This window comes from Coturnix japonica, chromosome Z, assembly GCF_001577835.2.
Source record: "Coturnix japonica isolate 7356 chromosome Z, Coturnix japonica 2.1, whole genome shotgun sequence".
Taxonomy (NCBI): domain Eukaryota; kingdom Metazoa; phylum Chordata; class Aves; order Galliformes; family Phasianidae; genus Coturnix; species Coturnix japonica.
Genome location: NC_029547.1, coordinates 62,457,402 through 62,477,612, shown reverse-complemented (window position 1 = coordinate 62,477,612; position 20,211 = coordinate 62,457,402). Strand labels below are relative to the sequence as shown.

The 20,211-nt window shown below is 51.6% G+C and overlaps 1 protein-coding gene across 1 annotated transcript; it reads left to right on the top strand.

Annotated features, from left to right (window-relative positions):
* Positions 1-148: 148 nt before the first annotated feature.
* On the top strand, positions 149-19,434 carry B4GALT1 (beta-1,4-galactosyltransferase 1). The gene is made up of 6 exons (XM_015849999.2): positions 149-480; positions 8,028-8,263; positions 13,580-13,767; positions 14,613-14,735; positions 15,811-15,915; positions 16,195-19,434. The coding sequence occupies exons 1-6, from the start codon at positions 207-209 to the stop codon at positions 16,328-16,330; spliced, it is 1,062 nt and encodes a 353-aa protein (XP_015705485.1). The 5' UTR covers positions 149-206; the 3' UTR covers positions 16,331-19,434.
* The last annotated feature ends 777 nt before the right edge of the window (positions 19,435-20,211 follow it).

The window sequence follows — 20,211 nt, the reverse complement described above, 5'->3', positions numbered from 1 at the left end:
ACGCGGAGCCCGGAGCGGGCGATGGATCCCACCGGGCAGCACCGCCCCCCCGCGGGGATCGCGGATGCGCGGGGGCGGAGGGTGCGGGCGGGGCGCGGTGCCCGGTGCCGCCCCCATCGGGCGGAGCCATCACCGCCCCCGCCCCGACCCCATCCCGTCCCCGGCGGCGGCGCGGGGCGCGCGGCGGTCCCGGTTAGCGCGGCGGCATGAAGGAGCCGGCGCTGCCTGGCACCTCGCTGCAGCGGGCTTGCCGCCTCCTCGTCGCCTTCTGCGCCCTGCACCTCTCGGCCACGCTGCTCTACTACCTGGCGGGCAGCTCCCTCACTCCGCCGCGCAGCCCCGAGCCGCCGCCGCGCCGCCCGCCGCCCGCCAACCTCTCGCTGCCGCCCTCCGAGCAGCTCCGGCCCGTCTCGGCGCAGCCCCGCACCCGGCCGGACTCAGCGCAGCCGGGGCTGTGCCCCGACCCGTCCCCGCTGCTCGGTAAGTCCCGCTCCCCGCCCCGCAGTGACAGCGCAGCACCGGAGCCTCCCGGGGGCGCGGCCCCTGCAGCTCGGGAAGCGGCCCCGCTTCCTGCGCCCTACAGCCCCGCGGGTAGCGCTGCGCATCCCCCGCTTTGCCCCAGGCTCCGCCGCCAGCAGCGCTCGGTTCTGGAGGGGCTCCCCGCTTGGTGAGCCCCGCGGTGCGGCGTTCCGATACGTGGCGTCCCGCTGCGTTGTGCTGCTGCACATGGAGGGCGGGCAGCGCTCGGCCCCGCTGAGCTGATGGGCATCGTTGTTACCGCGGATCGCAGCGGGTGGCAGAGACTTTCGAGAAGTTCCCTGTGGTTTTCTGTTAGCGAAACCGACGCTGAAATTCGTAGTTTCTCTCGCTGGTCAGCTGCATCTGATGTATCTGAATAGCAAATGACTGGGGGTTGTTTCGGGAAGGCGGTTTTGAGGTCGTTAAAAGGGACTGTGTTGTGTGTGTTTTTGTTTTTTGTTTTGTTGTTTTCTTTTTGCTTTTTTTCCTTATGCTTTTGATTAGTGTCTTTCACTTTTCCCCTTCAATCGCTTTGTGCTGAGTGTGGCGGTGCAGTCAGGCCGCACATAGGGGTGTTCAGCCCCTTGGAAGCGATTCGCTTTGAGGGATCCTCACTTGCCCTGATCCTCCTGGTCGCTCTGAACGTCTGGGAGCTGGGGTAGTAGCCGTCCCCAGGGCTCAGAGCATTATCCAATCAGTGCCTGGATGGTCAGCTGAACGCACAGGGTCACAGTCCCCAGACCTGTTCCAAAAATGTGGAGACGTGGCTCTGAGGGATATAATTAGTGGGCATGGTGCTGACGGGTCAGTGGCCTTCTTTTCTATCCTTAGTGACTGAGTGATTCTGTAATTCACCATCTCTGTGTCCCTTTCAGTGCAACACATGCACCATACAGGTGGCCCGCTACAGCTGTGGGCATTGGTCGCAGTTGTTCAGAGCTGGAGGGTCCTCGAGGTGCAGGATCCGATGGTTTCCAGCAGCCCTAGTTCCTGGGGATGTGCTCAGGTGTAGGAATGACACCCATGTGGCTCTCAGGTCTGCAGCCAGCATGTCATTGAGGAACCCAGCTGCTCTGCAATATTGAATTTATGATTGCTTCTTTCATGTTCTGGCAGCAGACCACAGTTGTAAAACTGCCCTGCCGTGCTTCATGTCGGTCAGAGTTCTGTGCCCTGATGACCTGCTCATGTCTCTGTGATCAGCATGGCACTGGAATGGTGTCCTGTCCACAGGTATTTCTCATCTTCTTGGCATCCCTACCTTCCCAAAGCTGTAGGGCTCTGCTCTGATGTGAGCAGGTGGCTTTGTGGCCCCATTCCTCCAGCACTTCCTTCTTGGATTTCCTCTTCTTTCTCTTCCTCCCCCCCTCCTCTCACTGGAAGGCATGTGATGAATCACGCAAGCTAAGTGTGACTGAGCTGCTAGGCCTTCCTGAGCGGCCTGGGGGCTTCTCTCTGATGATGCTCAGGGTGAGAACCCAATGGTCCCTGCTGTCTGGCTACTGGGCAAACACATGACCTGAATTTAGTCTGAATCTCTGAGAGAGCCTGCTGAATTTAATATGCTTTTATGGTTCACTTCCCATTATTTGTAACTTGAAAGCATAGACCAGGGCTGGGAAAGTAATGCTGTAAGTGAAATTTGGATTAGAAGTTCTCAAAGTGTTTTGGATTTATGCTGTGGCTGAGAGCTGCCTCTGAGAAGCCTGGAAGGCAAAATGAAGTCCACCTCTGTTCTGGAGGTGATCATTCCCCAAAATGGAGTGTTCTTTATGAGAGTGTTCTGTTTATCCAGAATAACATCATTTGAAAAAGAGAATAAGTGCTGTTCGGTATGACTAGTCTGTGTGGGCTTTCATGCCTTCAAAAAAGTTAAATGATTCCTTGTTTTACCTCAAGGCTTTTGTTTCAGTGATGGTGCTGTTGTCGTGTAGGATGGAGCGAGGAAGGGGCCAACTTCTTCTGCGAGGTGACACTGCTGCCAAAGAACTTATCCAAAAGCAGCGCTTATCTTTTGGTGCCAGATGGCTGCAGAGCAAGCTCTCATGGGCACGTTTCTTGGTGTCTTAGGGATGTCGTTTTCAAATCCTGCCTGGCCCAGAGCACGTGTTGTTTATGGAGCTATTTTTGCTTACAGCTGTCACCCAGGCCCTTTTTGACTGAAATTAGATACCAGGTGTGGTTGGCAGAGGAGTGGCAGGTGAAGAGGTGTCACTTGCAGCCCTGTAAGCAAAGACAGTCCAAGAGCCCTAAGTGTGCCGTGCCACAGGGCAACGTCTTGCTGCATGGTTTTCTACCCCAGATGTAAGTTTGGAAGACATGACAGCACTGCACTGAAGTACTTATGCAATATTGACAACAGAGGGACAAAAATTCCAGATGTTTCTCCCAGCAGTCAGAATCCTGGGCAAAAAAAGGGTGCTTCCCACCATCAGCAGGGCATCAATGTGAGGAGCAGGGCCAGGGGGAAGGAGTGTGGGAACAGCTGCTGGCCCTGGGAGAAGCCAGTCTGCTGCTACAAGAGGTGCGTCAGCCCTGTGTCTGTGGATGATGCAGATAGAGAATGCCAGCAGGATCCCATCATAGCATGGTTTGGGCTGAGTGTGGAGGCCTGTGGGTGGGTATTCCACATCCTCAGGTGCTGGCAATGCCAGTTGCCATGCGGCAGGACTGGCTGGGCTCTGTCTGGCACTGCTGTCTCCCACCAGCTGGGGCACTGGGGGCAGCCAGGGGAGCTCCATGTGGAGCAGGACTGTGCCTCTCTGCTGCCATGGAGCAGTGGACATCTCCAGCCCTGTGTCACCTTGTAGGAACCGTTTGGATTGTTCCTTAGGCTTTGGAAGGGTACAGTGTGTTCCTGGGAAGGGTGGTTCCCCTTGCCTTGGGGACGTGGCCCAGCAATTGGGGTGTGCAGGCAAGATGAGGAGACTTTCTATTTTGTGCATCCCGTGTTTTGTAACGTGTTCGTTTTCCTGCCAGCACAGATCTGGGGCAAGAGTAAGTTTTCTTGGAATCTGGGCCAAGTTATGCTTGGAAAAAGGCAGAGACTTGCAGCTTCCCAAGCTACGTTTGGATGCAAGCTTGCCTGAGCTCTCAATTCCTGGCCCAACCTGGAGCTCTGAGGCCTGGCTTTGAGGGTTGGAGGGGCTTTATGGCCCCTTCAGGCTGCCACCTCCATCTCAGTGCAATGAGACATGGCCACTGGAGCTGCAACAGCTCTTCCAGCTGCCTCCCAGCAGTGCTTGTTCTCCAGTGCTCGGTGCAGCACCAGGCCCTGCAGCCATCTGCTCCTCTCACTTCACCTAGCCCTGCCAGCCTCCTTCCCTCCCTCCTCGGGGCTCCACCAGGCTGGAGGGCACGGGGCAGGATCTGCTGCTGGCCCTGTCTGTCAGGGAGGTCTCAGTCTGTCTGTCTGTGCTCATGCGTCTTGCGTCAGGGTGGGGTTTTCCTGGCAGAGGCAGCTCGGCTTTTTTTTTTTTCCTTGATTGAGGCAGCCAGGGAAGTCTCTCTGCTTGTTTGTTTAGAGTTTGCAGTTCAAGGGCCTGGAATTTAATTTTGCAGTGGCAGCCCGCAGCGAGTGCCAGCACGAGTGAGGCCGATCGCGTGCAGACTGCCCATAGCCCATGGGGGAGGGGGTGCACAGCCACTGCCCGCAGCCTATGCTGGGTTGTGGCCATCACTGAGGACTTTGCTTCTCTCCCCTGAGTATTTACTGGTGGAAAAGACAATATTTTTTGTTATTATGTAAGGACACTGTATACACCAATGTGAGACCTGGTGTCATTTGGGGACGGGATTGTAACTTTTGCTCTGAATAACTGTTTAAGAGTTGATCCTATAAACCAGCTGCTGCCAGTGTGTGTGGCAATCCCTCCTCTTTTTCAGTCCATTTCCTCCTTGGGCCCCGTAGGGGTGAATGGGTGAGGGCATGTGCTGAGGTTCCAGGCTCAGGCTTTGCACCAGCAAAGCTGACTTCTGTGATGGGACGCTCAGTGAGAAGAGGCTGTCTGAAGGAAGCAAATCCTGCAGGTTGGGAAGCTGTTCTTGTTTTTTCCCCTCAGGATATCTGCAGACAGATTTGATGCTGTCCTTGGCAGAAGGAGCAGGATTGCACCCATCCGTGGCCTGCTCTGCTGTACTGTGGGACAGAGCCAACGCCTGCCCTGAGGCTGCTGTGGGTCTGGGGTCTGCAGTGTCCTCTGCTCCCGTGCCTGTGGCTTGGCCCTGCTTTCTGGGGTGCGCCTCGTGTTGTTTTTCCCAGCAAGGAATGGGTTGGTGCAGTCAGCAGCTCTTCCCTTTTCTGTTCAGGCCTTGCAGAGAGGCTTTTTTGTTTCTTTGTGTGAGTGCTGCTTCCTTTTTCTAGCTTTCCTCCTGCACAGACTCGCCTGCCCTGGCAGCACATGCTTGCTCGTGTCTCGGCAGCAGCAGAGCACGTGCTGCTTTCTGCTGGAGCAACAGAATCCTTCTCTCCCACCCACTGTGGGGAGCACATTTCAAGCCTCCCTGCTAGGAACTTTTGTTTCCATTGAGATCTGTGCCGGCCGTGAACCACATGGGTGAGCTATGCTGGCTTTTCCAGAGGAGCCATTCAGCACTGTCTCCAGACTGCAGGGCTGCTGCCCTTCCGTGCCCACAGAATCACAGAATGACCCAGGTTGGAAGGGACCTCAAGGATCATGTAGTTCCAACCCCCCTGCCTAGCAGGGCCACCAAACATACACATTTACTAGATCAGGTTGCCCAGGGCCCCGTCCAACCTGGACTTGAACACCTCCAAGGACAGGGCATCCACAACCAAGCCCACCTTGCTGCACCCTGAGCTGTCTGGGGTTACTCCCTCCTGCAGGCACCAGGGTAGCTCTGCAGGGTGTTAGTGCTTGTTTCCCCCACATTTGTGGCCTAGGAAGGCTAGGGCAGCTGTTAGACTGATGACGGCATGAAGTTGAGCAGGTCATGGTCTTTTGGTACAAGGGTCCTGTGGCAGCCCTGAGGGTAAGCAGGGTGAGCACTGTTGAGAAGTTGTACTGGCAGCCTGTACAGCTGCAATTTGGGTTGATGTGGCAAACGTGGCTGTGTAGTAGTGGGGAATATGGAGGTCACTGAGTATACGTTGTGTTGTTGAAGTGCACTTGACCATTTTGTTCCCTGCAGCTTTTTGCAAGCCTCACCTTTTGCTTCATTTGAAAATCTGTTTCCTGTTTGTATGAACCACGTTGGCTCCTCTGGTGTCTGTGCCTGTGCAGGGCTTTTCCTGTGCACCTTTTGTCTGAAGCTGAGCAGAAATGTTTCAGTGAGACATTGCTGGGTGGAGGGAAGTGGGGGAGGGACGGGATGATGGTGTAGCTCATTTCTCATGTTTTTTTTTCTGATTTCCCTCTCTTGCCCAACCATGACCACTTAAATCCTCCTTTAACGATCACTGAGCTGTTTGGATGGTAGGTGTTGCTTTTTCATCTTCTGCCAACTTCTGGCAGTTGCTTATTCATGTCTTCTAGGTGTTCTTTAGCTAAAAATGTACAGTCAGGCTCACGAAGGTGCTGTGATGGAGCAGTGTGACTGTGAGCCCCAGAGATGCCCATCTGCAAACCCTGGGCTATACACACTGCTGGGGCTGCATGGCCACACTGTTCTGTCACACGTGTGTGCCTTTGACTGAGACTCAGTGCAGTAACTCCATTGTCAGGCAGGCATCTGGACGGGAAACAGAAGAGACTGAAGGATGAGAACCAGGTTGGAAAGTTGACATGGTGAGCACACACAGGGGTGTAACATTAGCTAATGGGTCAGCAGCCGCAGCAAACTTTGCGTGTTTTCCTGGCATGGTTCTTACCCTGGGTCAGAGTTGTTGGGCAACAGTGGCCTCAGAGCTGCTCACTGCCCAGGTGGCCAAAGTGCAGCCAAAATGGTTTGAAATGGGACTGGAGCAGGGCTCTGCTCACTGCTGGACATGCAGTGTATGTGCATCTTTGGTTTCATGCTTGTTCAAACAGAAAAGGAGTGGACAACATCAGTTTGTGCAGGTGGAATTTTGCTGCTATTCATTGTGAGTGTTTGGCTTTGTAAGTTCCAGGCTTGTTTATTACAGCCATTCTGCATTTGAAGTTAACTCACCCCAACTTCCATGTTTTGCTGTTCCTACTGACACCAGTAAAGTGTGTTGGCTTTGTGCTTTGTGTCTTTCTGACTTTAGAAGTAGCTACCTCACTGCTAAAACAGCAAAAACTGTACCTGGGGAGCACTCGCTGCCTTGGTTGTTGGGGCAGTGTTGACTGGAACATGTACTGTATTTAAAGCTGATTTCATTAAGATGAAGAGTGGAGTGCTACTGATAACTTCTCATCAGCCTCTTTTCCAGCCTCCAAGCCTGTTAATTCTATCTTCTGCATCTAGCGCTCGTCACGACTGTGTTTTGTTGCCCATCCTTTCCTTTCTCCAGCCTGTTGGATGAGATGAGGAAAGGCTCTCCTGCTCCAGGTGAACCGAAGGGAGATCTGGTACCACTCAGCCAAGCCATGCAGCCTTTGTCCCCCTGCTGCACCCACCCTGAGCACAGCTGCTGTGTGCTTAGCTGGGGGGCATGCTGCTGTTGGTGGGGCCTTTGCTATTCTGCAGGAGGAATGGTGAGATGTGATACCTTGTAACCTGTGACTCTCCTGCCCGGATTCCTCACAAGTCTTCCACCACTGCAGGGTCACCATTGGGGTCACCATTGATAAATTACCTTTTCATGGAGAGCGGTGTGTTGTGGGGCTACTGGAGTTGTGTGTTGCTTAGACCTGGAGTTTCTCCACTGCTGTGGGAGCTCAGGCATCCCAGGAGCTGCTGTCTGTGTGCTGCCAGTGGTTCTGGGTTGTACACACTGGCTTTGGCACAGATTGATCTGGTGGTTTCAGAACTGCCACTCTTGAAACTGAGTGTGGGAACTGCCAACCTGCATGCAAATTTGGGTGCGTTTTTAATTTTATTTTTAACAAGGCATAAGTAATGGCCACACTGGCAGAACACTGAAAGTATGTGTAAGGAAAAAACAACAAAAGGCAGTTTTGTTGGCTGTGCACGTGGCCAATCTCGGCGTGATCTGCTCTGTCTGCAGGAGAGCAGGGCTGTGTCCCAAGTGCCTGGCTCTTGCACTGCATGATTTGAGGGCAGCACACCCCCCTCTTCTCCTCCCTCCCCACTCAGGATACTGCTAGAGAGAGCATGGCTGTGTGGCTGCAGTGCGGACAGAAGGGTTTTTGGGAACCACCAAGCTTCAGTGGGTCCGCTGGGGTTTGGCACCACAGGACTGAGCGTTTGCTGGCTTGCCCTGAGTGCTGAGGTGTGGTTGCTTTGGACACTGTGGGCCCCAGCTTCACACCTCCATGCATCAGTGGGATTTCCTTTGGATCCAAACCTGTGTTTAAAAGTAGTAATGAATACTTGCACGTGAAGAATGTGTGCCCAGAGAAATAAATGGTGCGTGGCCGTCAGGATCTGCTAACTGCTTTTGTGCTGTGCCTTCCTTCCAGTCGGACCGCTGCGCGTGGAGTTCTCCCAGCCTGTGAACCTGGAGGAGGTGGCGAACACAAACCCTGATGTCAGGGAAGGAGGTCGTTTTGCTCCAAAGGACTGCAAAGCATTGCAGAAAGTAGCAATCATCATCCCGTTCCGAAACCGAGAGGAGCATCTGAAGTACTGGCTCTATTACATGCACCCGATTCTTCAAAGGCAGCAGCTAGATTATGGAGTATATGTCATCAACCAGGTAAGATGCTGAAGTCATGAGGCTTTTGCCACTTATAGCAATGCCCCCTGGAACAGAGGAGTGGCTGCTCTATCCTGAGTGTCAATAGGCTGATGGGTAGGGATAGAGATGCTGTAAAAACGAAGCTGAAGCACAACAAATAGAATATGAGCAATTTTTCTTTGATGGTTTTGATGAAAAAATTGGGGTGTTCTGCTCCCATTCAGCTTGGCTTACCCTGAAGAGGTTGTAGGTGGTCAGTAGGAAAAGAATTCCTAGTGGTATAACCCAGCTGAAGTGTTCCTTTCTCACATCTGCTACGGGAATTGCATGCAGAGATCTTTGAGGTGAACAGGCAGCATTAATACCTAATCCTGGGAATGGCACAAAGGGGTAGCATTTCACTCACTTCCTTAAGCAGCTTTTATTCACGTTAGTAAAAGCATGCAGAGTGTCAGTATGGACAAAGCAAAGGTGCTGCAGTGCAGCAGGTAAGTGGTTGTCTTGGGGTAAAACAGGGCAGAAAAGGAAACGATCAATGGAGTTCTGGGTTATGTTTTGCTTTTTTATTTTTCCTTTTGATATCTGGGAGCCATAGACCTTTCTTAAAGAGAAAAATGGGTACCTTTCACTCCAGAGCCCCTCAGTCTCAGTTTATACCACAGTGGTGGTTAGATATTGGGTGCTGGAAAGCTACATGCAGGTAGTTGTGCGGGCTGTGTTGTAGTAGGGGCAGTGTGGCTCTGTTGGTCTGCAGAGCCCATGGGATGGGCAGCTCTCAGCACAGCTCCTCTCTCCAGTAGGTACTTCTGCCCTATTTGAGCCTGTTTCACAGTACTGAGAAGTAGCATGCTTCCTCATAAATAACCTCCTGCAGTTTTTGGATCAGTCATTGTGTTGGTGCATTGGCCATCCCAGTCCCCCTGGTGTGGCAGGTCTGCCCAGGGCATGGTACTGCTCAGCTGTGAGGCTGTGCTGGGATGGCAATCCCTGCAGTGGCTGCCTCAGTGAGCCAGAGCCTGCCAGCAGCTTCCCTGGAACACCGGGAGGAAATGCTGGCAGCCTGGAGCCAGATGCTTAAAGGTGGCATAGCTGGGGCTTGGAGAGCTCAGAACTGGATCCCACGGCGCTGCCCTGGTGCCATGGGGCTTGCACTGCTCTGCCTTTTGGCTCATCTAGTGCTGTGCCTGTGGTGCTGTCGGGGCTCTCTGAAGCAAATCTTTGCAGAGTGGGCTTAAGCAAATGTTCTTTTCAAATGCATCCCTTGGGCAAAGCTGGAGTGAGAGCAACTTCTAGCACACTGGATGTGTGAGTTCTGGACGCTTCTGTGGTCAGATGCAGGTTAGCAAGCAAGGCTGCTAGATTTGCAAAGTAAACACACTCCTTCTGCATGCCTCTAAGAAGTCATTCATGTCTGGGAGAGGCGGCAGAGTCAATAGCTGTAAAAGCACTGGATGTGTCTCTCAAGGGTGAGCGGGAACATGGAATGGAGAGATTTGCAGAAAATGAGTTAATTCTGCCAGAATTACGGTAGGAAAATAGTCTTATTTCTCTGCTGTCTTGACAATTGCTTTTCTCTTTTTCTTGTCTGTCCTTCCCTTTGCATCTGCCCTCCTTTTTTTTTTTTTTTTTTTTTGTTTGTTTTTTTGTTTTATTTTTCCTTCTAGTGGGGAAATATTACCTTTACTTGTTAATCCTGTCTGTAGCAAAGCAATCACTGAAGCAAGGAGAATTACTGTGTGATCTGATTCTTACGCGCTGCCTACGTGCTCTTCTGTCCTCTGCATCTCATAAAAAGAAAGAGGAGCGCTTGAGCCCTGCTACTGCTGCACTGGTAATGTCAAACTTCTTCCTTTCGGAGCAATGCGTTTCTGTCTCGAGCCCGTTGTGTTTCTGCCACACTGGTCCTGTGTGCCTGAATGTGTCAGAGGAGGGTTTGGCTGAAGCCAGAGCAATGTTTCTGAGATGCCCAGTGTGTAACAGGAGCCAGTGGAAAATGTGTATTATGCAACCGCAGCAAAACCCAAACCTGACACATGGGCCAGCGGCTTTAAGGTCCTTTAGATAAGTTTGAGATGGGAGATAGGTGGCTGGGTGCACTCATGGCAGCATCCATCTGATTATGCACAAACTCAGCTTCATCACAGGAGATGAATTTTGAAGTGTTCTATAGTCCCACTTGCTCCTGCAGTCACCTGTGGGCTTACATGTGCATTCATGGGACTGTGAGCTTGCTGCAGCTGTGCTGTTGCAATTGCCTGGTGTGTGCTGCAGCTGCACATATCCAGGCATCTGCATGCTCTTGTTTCATAATGAGATTTATCACTGTGGCTCAACCTGTGCAAATGCCCATCCAGTGGCAGCCCTGTGCCTCAAGCTGAAGTTTGTGAGCGAGGAGAGTCAGCAAATTACCTAAAAGCTCCAGTTATCCAACCATTTTGCACTGGCCTCCAGCGTTACCTGCAGCATCCTTCATAGTGGTTTTTCAGAGCGTGTTTGTGTGTGTCTGTGTGTGTGGGGGCCATTGTGCTCATCCATGTCATTTTGCAAGGTGTACCAGAGCTCCCCAGGTGTGGAGCACCAACCCAGGTGTTGGCTCCTGCCCACTCCTGCTGGTGGGTGCAGCAGATTTTCCTGCAGCTGCTCTCTTCTTGTGCCCAGCAGAGGGGTGCAGGAGGCTGCCTTTCCTGCAGGGCAGAGGTCGATCATGCTGCTATGGCTTCTCACAGTGAATAGCACTTCAAAATACCCCAACAGAGAAGCAGCAAGGGTTTGTTGGTATCTCCCTGTTGTCCTGGAAATCTGTTTCCACCTGCTGAAAGAAGACTGCGTGTGGATACGCATGTGGACATTGTGTGTGTGGATCAGGTTGGCTTGGAAGATCCCTGACTTGGCTCTTGTTGGGGGTGATGGTTCTCTCTTAGCCAACTAGAAACACATGTCCTTGCCATTGCCTGCCTTAGACTCATCAGTTCAGAATTACATCGGAGGTGCAGCCCCAGGTCACCTGCACTGCTTTGTAACTGCAGCAGGCATCGCAGAGCTGTCACCTATCTGAGAACACAAAGCAGGATGAAACTGGGGTAAAACTAGCATTCAGATAGCACCTTTCTGATTTGGAAGTTTGTTAGTAAAAGTGGCAGCTCTGTACACCCCAGCTGATGTGACTGAGACTGAGACAAGGCAGTGTCCTTGGGCGAGTTTGGCTGAGCAGACCAGGTCCAGCAAAGGTGAGCAATGGAAGTGACTAAGCCTGGCTGCTGGCTGATCCTTTGCATGTGTGAGCAGCAGCCAGTGCTGGTCTTTGAGACTGAGGCAGCTGGCCTCACAGATCTCATGGATCAGTGACGGAGGACAAGCTTGTATGTGCTGGCAGAGGCACAGGGAGTAAAGCCACTGGTGCTCGGCACAAGTGATGACTTCTGATGTGGGCTGAGGTCTGAGATGAGAGAACACAGGGAGAAGTTTGTCCAGGAAAAAAATGGTTAGTAGAAACATGTTTGCACTGTACCATTTCTTGTTGAAAGCCCAGGAAATAAGTGCTATGCTTGGAGCCTGTCTGCAGTGTTGGAGCAGCAGTCCTCTGTCTGTTGCATGGCTCTTTAGAGTAGTGCTTCTTGGCCAAAGAGTGTCCAAACCAATTCCTTCCCATGTTGCAGAGAGCAAGAGCACCTACAGTACATGGAGCTGCCAAGAGAGGCCAAGGATGGAGGTTGCTTCCATTCTGCTTCACCTCTTCTCCTGTCAGCACTGGTGCAAGGTCCTACACCACCTGCATGGGACAGTTGCATAGAAAGGTCTCTCGTCACAAAGCTGGGAGTTGATCAGAGTCAGAAACCTGCAAAGGCCGTTCAGAGTTTGGAGAGATTTGAATCCCACATACTGCTGATGATTATGAATTGTCTTGGTTATGGAACAGCTTTCTCCAAAAAGCAAAATCTCTTGGGAGATTTCAAGAGGTTTGAAAATGCAGCTTCTAGTAGAATTATGAATCCCTTGTTATTCCCTGGGTGAGTTAGAGGCCATCTGATGGCATGAGTTAAATAAGGCTGAGCCTCTGCTGATCACAAAACCAAGGTGGAACACTCTTTGCCTTGAAGTGGTGTGATGAGAAGAGCAGCCAGAGGGGACAAAATGAACAAGCACAACTCCTGGTGTAGAAGAGCCCCTGAGTGTTGCTTCTGGGGCTCAGCTTCTGGCATGGCCCAAAACTTGCCCTGTGGGTCAGCTCTCCTGGCTACCCCAGCTGTGCCAGCATCACGAGCCCCCAGCTGCAAGGCTGGGTGTGCGTGGGCTCGGCAGCCCCTTTGCTCACAGACCAAAGCCCTCTGTTCCCACAGCTGTAGCCGCTCCCTCTCCCCATCCCCTTTGTTCAACTTTCCTTTGCCTTCTGTGCTCAAGTTTTCACAGATCTTGCTTATGCATGATGGTGATCAGTTTCCCACCACCCTGGTTAAGGCATGAACCCTTTTATTTCAGGTGAGGGTGCTGAGAACTGTCTCAGGTCCTCCTCTGCTAAAGCTCACTCCTCTCTGTGAAGTCATTTAGGCCCCAGGCAGGCACTGAAAGCTTTTGAAAGCTGTGGTTTGACACTTGCATGTTAAATCCTTCATTTGAAAGATAGTTGTGGCTGTTTCATGGTTAAATTGTTGGCTTTCAGGCTGCAAAGCCATTAACCAGTTTGGATTAATCAGTTTCCAAACAGATTATTTATTAACCAAGCAGAGCCATTCAAGAGAGGAGGTAAACGTGATGGCTTGAGGCTGCTCTCTTGAGTTTTATCTGTTCTTGATTTGTGTCCCACACCAGACTTGTAGCAGAGCAGGGAGGTGATTTGCACACTTGCATGCGTGCATGCACATGCTGCTGAAGCCAGGCATGGCAGGCAGTCCTTTGCTTGACATTGCTTGAAGCTGTGGAGAGTGGGAGGCTGGATGTGGTAGAGCAGGGAGGGGCTGGCAATTTGGGTTTTGGCAAAAAGCTCCAGTCTCTTTCAGCATTGCCTCATGCTGCTCCCTGCACAGGGCTTGGAGCTGCTGCCAGGGCCTGTGCTGGGTGACAAACCATCTTGGGCCACTGCTGGGCACATGTGTACAGCCCCACTGCTGGACCTGAGAGCACCCCAGAGACCTGCTGGCCACATCTGTGTGGCACTGCACGTGCTGCAAAATGCCTCTGTGCAGAAGGCCAGGCCCACTTCTCTGACCATGTGGCTGCTCTACAGCTGGGACCAGCTCAGGGCCACTTCCCAGCAATGCCAAAGGCCCGTGACCCCACAACAGGTAGGAGACTGCTGTTTTCCACTGCTTAATTCAGTGTTTATTTGTTTTAAACCAGGATGGAGATGAAGAATTTAACCGTGCTAAACTGCTGAACATAGGATTCGTGGAGGCTCTGAAGGAGTATGAATATGACTGCTTTGTGTTTAGTGATGTAGACCTGATTCCCATGGATGACAGGAACACCTACAAGTGCTACAGCCAACCAAGGCACCTTTCTGTCTCCATGGATAAATTCGGATTTCGGTGAGATGCCTTTCGGAGGGGCGTTTCCTTCCTAACACTGCCGTGAGCATTGTAGGCCAGGTGCAGCATTGCACATCCCCACACGCCAGTGAAAACCTGGGAAAACATATCTGGAAAGTTCTACCGTGGGACACGTGTCCCTGTGGGAAGTGGTAGGTTGGAGCAGGGAGTGGAGCAAAGTTATCTGCTGCCACGCATAGTGGCTGAGCAGCCAGACACGGGGCTGGGAGGAAGGGGTAGACTGGTGTCCTGCAGGTGCCCACGTCCCTTCTTGTGTTTCAGTGTCAGATGGCTCTTGTTTCTGTCCAGCCTGGAAAATGAAGCATTCTCATACAGCAGTGAGGACCATCCATGATGCTAGAAAAGGCTGCCAGGTGTTATTTTGAGAGCAAAATAAAACATTTTTGGCTGTTCCATTTTAGGCCACAGAGGGGCCTGCCTTAGTGTCTGGGGGGCAGCACCAAACTGAGTGCCTGCTGGCATGTGTTCCTCAGGCTACTGCCAACACAGCTGTGGCTTTTCTTTCCTTTCTTTTTTTCCATGCCAGATCTACACGTGGGAGTGTAAAAAATAATTATTAAGTGAGCGCTGGATTTGGCCCCACATGGCCAGAACTGCCTATCTCTGCCCAAACACAAGCCCTGCTCATTGCAGGACTGTCAGCAGCCGGGTGGTTTCTCCTTGCAGCCCCATGAAGCTTAGAGCAGAAAGGCTCCAGGGACTTCTGCTTGCTGAAGCAGACAAGATCAGGGTCGCAGGGGGTCCCACTGATGCGTTGTTGGCTGGACTATAGACTGGGTCAGAGATCACTACAGCCCCTAATGGTGTGTTCTGCTTAATTCCAGGTTACCCTACAATCAGTATTTTGGAGGTGTGTCTGCCTTGAGCAAAGAACAATTCACAAAGATCAATGGGTTCCCAAACAATTACTGGGGCTGGGGTGGTGAAGACGATGACATCTACAACAGGTAGAGTACCCACCTTGCAGCTGGAGCACCTCTACCCATCAGGACCTGCCTTGAGGGGGCTTGAGGCCCACAGTGGGAGTGGGAGAAGACCATCACACACAGAGCCCATCCCCAGGCTGTGCAGGTGGCAGGCTGCTAGTGCATCTCTTTGTGCCCAGGAGGGTTTTGTCTGTCAGGTTCTGAGAAGCTCTAAACAATGCTGCAAGCCCTTGCTTCCCATCTGGAGGAAGGCTGAGCGATGTCCAGAATTGCAGATGAAGTGGAATGTCTTAGTGCAGGCCAGGCTGGGCCCATCTCTGCTTGAACGTGAAGGCAAGGGATGTCTGTGGGGTTGCTACCTTTGTGTTCCAGGGAAGATGGGGCAATTGCTTTGAGAAATAATCATGGGAACTCAGATTTGAGAAGCTTTTGACTGCAAGATACACCCTGCATGGTCTTTTCTTTGGGCTTTCCAAACTCTCCTGAGCTTCAGGGAGGGCTTCAGGGACAACTGTAGATCCTCAGCACTTCTGTGTAATAAACCAAGAAAGGTGGTAGTCTCATCTTTTAGGGCACTTGGCTTTCTAGGGGTGGGAAGTGCTATGCAAAAAAACACAGGGAGATACAGAAGGAAAGAGGTCAAGTACGTTTCCAGTATTGGTCCCTAATGTGCACGTGCCTTGTGGAGAGCATACCAATGAGATGTGCTGTCCCTTCCCATGTGGTATCACCACCACTCGGTTCAGTTTCCACCAGCGCAGCACTTCAGCTTCCACATCTTGAAAAATGCATGGTTGTCTGGCTGCTGTCCAGATGGCTAAAAGCTGGATGCCCTCTGTTCAAGTTCCAGGCTAAGGCATGGAGCAAGGTCAGCACTGATACTGGCAGAGCTACCTGGGGTGGGGTGGGGTGGGTTAGCAGGTTCCTGGTGCTGGCAGGGGCGTCCCCATTCCCATCAGTGCACTTGTGTGTTAGCAAGCTGCAAACACACAGATCAGCCCTCAGCAGCAATGAAAAGAGGGTAGTGGCAGTTACTGGGAGGTGCTGGAACAGCCCTTCTTTGTCCCCTGTCACCTAACATGTTTGCTTTTGGCAGGCTGGTGTTCAAAGGCATGGGCATATCTCGGCCAGATGCCATCATCGGGAAGTGCAGAATGATTCGCCACTCGCGTGATCGAAAGAACGAGCCAAACCCGGAGAGGTGCGTGTCTGCTGCCCGAGCCCCATTCCCACACCTTGCAAAGCTCCCCTCTGTAAGCCCCGGGCATACCATGAACGAGCTGCGAGCTGTTGTTAGCAGCACGGCTGGGGGTGCAGCCCTCGCTTTCCTGCACGGAGAGCTCAATGAGAGCACGCTGACTTTGTGCATGGGCTGACAGAACCCACTGCTGCTCCCCGGAGCGGGGACTGCCCCGAGGGCAAACAAGAACGGGAGCTGGGGGTCGCTGAAAGGCTTTTGTTTGCTTTTTCCCCTCCGCAGGTTTGACCGAATTGCTCACACCAGGGAGACAATGAGCTCTGATGGCTTGAACTCGCTCTCCTACAAGGTGCTAAGGACTGACAGGTTCCCTCTGTACACGAGGATCACAGTGGCGATTGGATCTCCCGGCAGCTGACACGGCCGGCACGGCGGAGACCTCGGGAAGGTCCCCCGGACGCTGGGCTGGCAGATTCTTTGTGTCATCGGGTTTTTTAAGGGTTGTGATGAACAACACGGAGCTCTCTCTGCATGTCAAAGCCTCTCCAGACGAGCTGGACAACTGCTTTTCCCGTTGGTTGTTTTTATAACTTCACCTCCAGCTCTCCATTGTTTTGTAAGTTCAGAGGCTGTACATAACAGTTGTAAATACTTCCTCTTGCCAGAAAATGATGAATCTGATCGGCCACAGCGCTTCCCGTGTTCTGTCATTGCTGGTCCCAGGTTAGTTTACCAACTGCAGCTGTGGTGCATCAGCAGTGACTGCCCATCTTACGGCTTTTTAAATTGGGTGGATGAAAACATTCCTTTTAATTCATTCCTTGGTTTTACTTTATGAAGGACTGTAAGACGCTGCTAAAATTGTACAAGTTTACTCATTTCATTAGGTTGTTTTTTAAGAGAGACAAAATTACGTGGGTTTTTGTTTTGTTTTTTTTTAATAGTGACCAAAGCAAACAGTCTTCTCCATGTGCAGAGCACATAACGAATAACCACGTGTGGATTCAGCGGATGTCGCAATCTCTTTCGGTCTCCAAAGAGACTTCTGAGTGAGCTGAGGCAGAATGTGCCCTCAGAGAGCTCTGTGCATGGGCTGGGAGCTGCACAGATGTGCGGGAGCTCCTTGTGACCCGCAGCACCTGCTGGCTTCCCATAATGTGCCTGCTGGGTGTGATTTTTTTTTTCTTGCCTAAGCAGAGCAGGACACACCTGGGGGATCTCTTTGGTTGGTGGGTCATTCTGGTTTGCTTGTTTGTTTGTTTTTCCCCCAAAAGAGTGGATGGGTTTAAATTGCACAAGGAATCGATAGCCTTAACATTTACAGACACTTTTTACCAGTGGTAGGAAGCTGCCACGCTATTTAAACATGGTCTGAAGGTTCTTAAGAACAGCATTCTGCTAGCAAGGTCATGTGTAAAACTTGAATTCACTTATTACTTTCATTGTTGTTGTAACTTTTTGATAACTTTTTAAAGTAATTTGTATATCGTAAGTGGTATATTTAATGCCAGATTAAAGCAGGGTGCAGCACAATGGCATACGCTTCAAGGCCTCCTTTATCTTCAGGCTGGTAGGCTCCTCTGTGTCACCACATATGTGAATTTGCTCTGGTGTTTGCCCATGGGCTGCTGAGGTGCAGGCAGGACCCACGGTGCGTTTACTCAGAAGCCTGCTGAGAGTTTTGCTGTGCCAGGATTCCACGCAGCACTCCGGGGAGGCACAGAGCAGTGCTGCAGGGCACTGCCTTCTGCTGGGCACCGCTGCTCCCATCCACGGCCCAGGGAAAGTCTTGGGCACCAACACCTCGGAGCTGTTTCAAGCGGTGTAAAGCTCTCTCTGCCAATGCAGAAAACCTGATTCCTTCTGGTGAGTTCTGCCCGCCAGCTCTGATCACAGCAATTTGCACTTCCCTTGGCCTGTGCTGGAGGCTGTTGAAATCAGGGACACATGTATTGGGGATCATCTTCAGCACTGCCTTTTTTCTTTCCCTTTTAACTATTTTCCTGTTTTTTTGCTTTTTTTTTGTTTGTTTGTTTGTTTGTTTGTTTATTTTCTTTTTCCTTTCCCTTTTTGGGGACTTAGGAGCTGAAGGTTTTGCTGAATCCTTGCACTACAGGGGTGGGATCCTGCAGGGCCAGGGGGACAGTGCCTTGCTCTATTGTCTTGATATTTCTTCCTAGCCAGCAGTGGCCCCAAGGATGCACAGACCATGCTCCCAGCGAGGTACCCAGCTGCATTTCCAGTGTCACTTTGGAATCATGCTCACCCCAAGTACTTGCATACGGCTTCTGGCCAGACCTGCTGCACCGGCTACACCTGGCATGGCATGAGGGCAGGCTTGCAGAGCACACTGAAGGAATGACCTTTTGGCAGGTCAGGCTCTGGTGCACGCAGATACAAGGGGGTGTGCAAAAGCAGGATGTGTTGCAGAAGCCAGACCAGATACCCATCTGCAGAACCCTGGTATAGCCACAGACTGCACCAGTAACTGAGATATAGGCAAGGGGTGGTGGTTTTGTTTTTACATTTTCTGATGTGCCTTGCAGGCTGGGCCCTGCTTCCACAGGCCAGCTCAGCACCAAACCCCACTGAGCACCTACTAGCAATCCAGGGTCTCTGAGGGAGCACTTTGGTTTAGCCCTGAGCCTCTGTGCTCTGGAAAGCTGGAACCTGTGGCTGTGGAGGTACCCGTCTGCACACACTGGCAATGCAAAGTGCCCGTCTTCTGCATCTGAGTGTTCTTTTGGGCTTTGCTTGTTTGTTTTTTCTTCTGATTATCTGGAGATTAGAAAACCTTTGTGTAATGAGTTGTTGTTTTGCTGTATGCTGGAATCACGGAATATCGGTGCAGGTGGTCTGAGCTCTTCCTTCTGGTGTTGCAATCGAAGCTGTCTACAGATGTGCCTTGATATCCTTTGGGCAAATGGGAACTGGAAAACCAGGAAACCTGAAAATGGTTTTCAGCACACAGATACTGGTGGAGCAGGAACTGCCGCCTTGTTTCTTTTCCAACACAAATGCTTGTGTCAAAGCTGGGGCTGCTTCTTGTTTGTTTCACCATTTGGGGCCAACCTGTGGTATCCAACTCTTGTCCCTGCATTAAGCTGTGCTCCTTGTTTTGGTGAAGGCTTTTGGTTCAGCCTGGCCCCAGAATTGTCCTCGGGGGCCTTTTCCACAAGAACTCATGTTTACATAGAACTCATTTTTCACCTGTGCGGGGTGGTTCTTTCCCTCCTGCAGCAACACTCAAAGCAGTGCTGTGCATAGTGGTGGGCACCTACAAGAAATAGCTGCAGGGGAAGCACCAATGCTCATTTTCCTGGGTGCTGCTGTTTGCTTGCAGGGATGAGGAAGGGTCCTGGCATGCAGCTTTTCCCCTGGATGTTACTTATGTACCAGACTGTTCGCAGGTCTCCTGCAGATGGTTTAGCTTTTGCATTTCTATCATTTATATGCCAATGGATGTATAATCCAATGTTCCTATTTTACTGCTGGTGTCAAATAAAGTATTTTCGGTTATGATGTTTGGCAGCATTGCTCTGATGAAAGGGGCTCCTCCGGGTGCTCTCGCTGTTTGGGTGGGCCCAGGAGTGATGCAGGGTTGGGGAAGCTGCTGTGAGGCCTCACCTTCTGCCTCAGGCATCAGTGGCAAAGGTGAGAAGTGGAAACAAGTCCAACAAAATGGCTCTGTTTTCCCCATTCCAAGCATAAAACGTTGATTTTCCCCTTTCATACACACAACCCACCTCTTTACCCAGCTGCTGGAAATGCACACTATGATTTTTCTCAGGTCTGGGCTGTTTTCCAGAGTTTGGTCTGAGCATAAAGCTGAGGGGATAAGCTGGATGAAAGGGGAGGTGAGAGCTTTGTCCTCACCTGGACAAAGCCCCGAGGGGTGTGGTGAGGTTCCTAGTACTTAAAGGAAGCTTATAAACAGGAGGGGAGAATATTTAGGTGGTTGAATAGCGAAAGGACAAAGGGGAACAGTTTTAAACTGAAAGAGAGGAAATTTAGGTTAGTTGTTAAGAAGAAATTCTTCACCCAGAGGATGGTGAGGCACCAGCACAGACTGCCCAGAGAAATGTGGGTGCGAAATGTGGGTGCCCCAGCCCTGGAGGTGCTCAAGGCTGCATTGGATGGGGCCCTGAGCAGCCTGGTTTACAGGGAACAACCAGCCCTCGGCAGGGGATTGGGAACTGGGTGGGCTTTAAGGTTCGTTCCCACCCTAGACATTCTATAACTGCAGATCCCCTCCAGCTTTCAGCAAGGTCCCTCTCCATGTAAATACTGCAGAACACC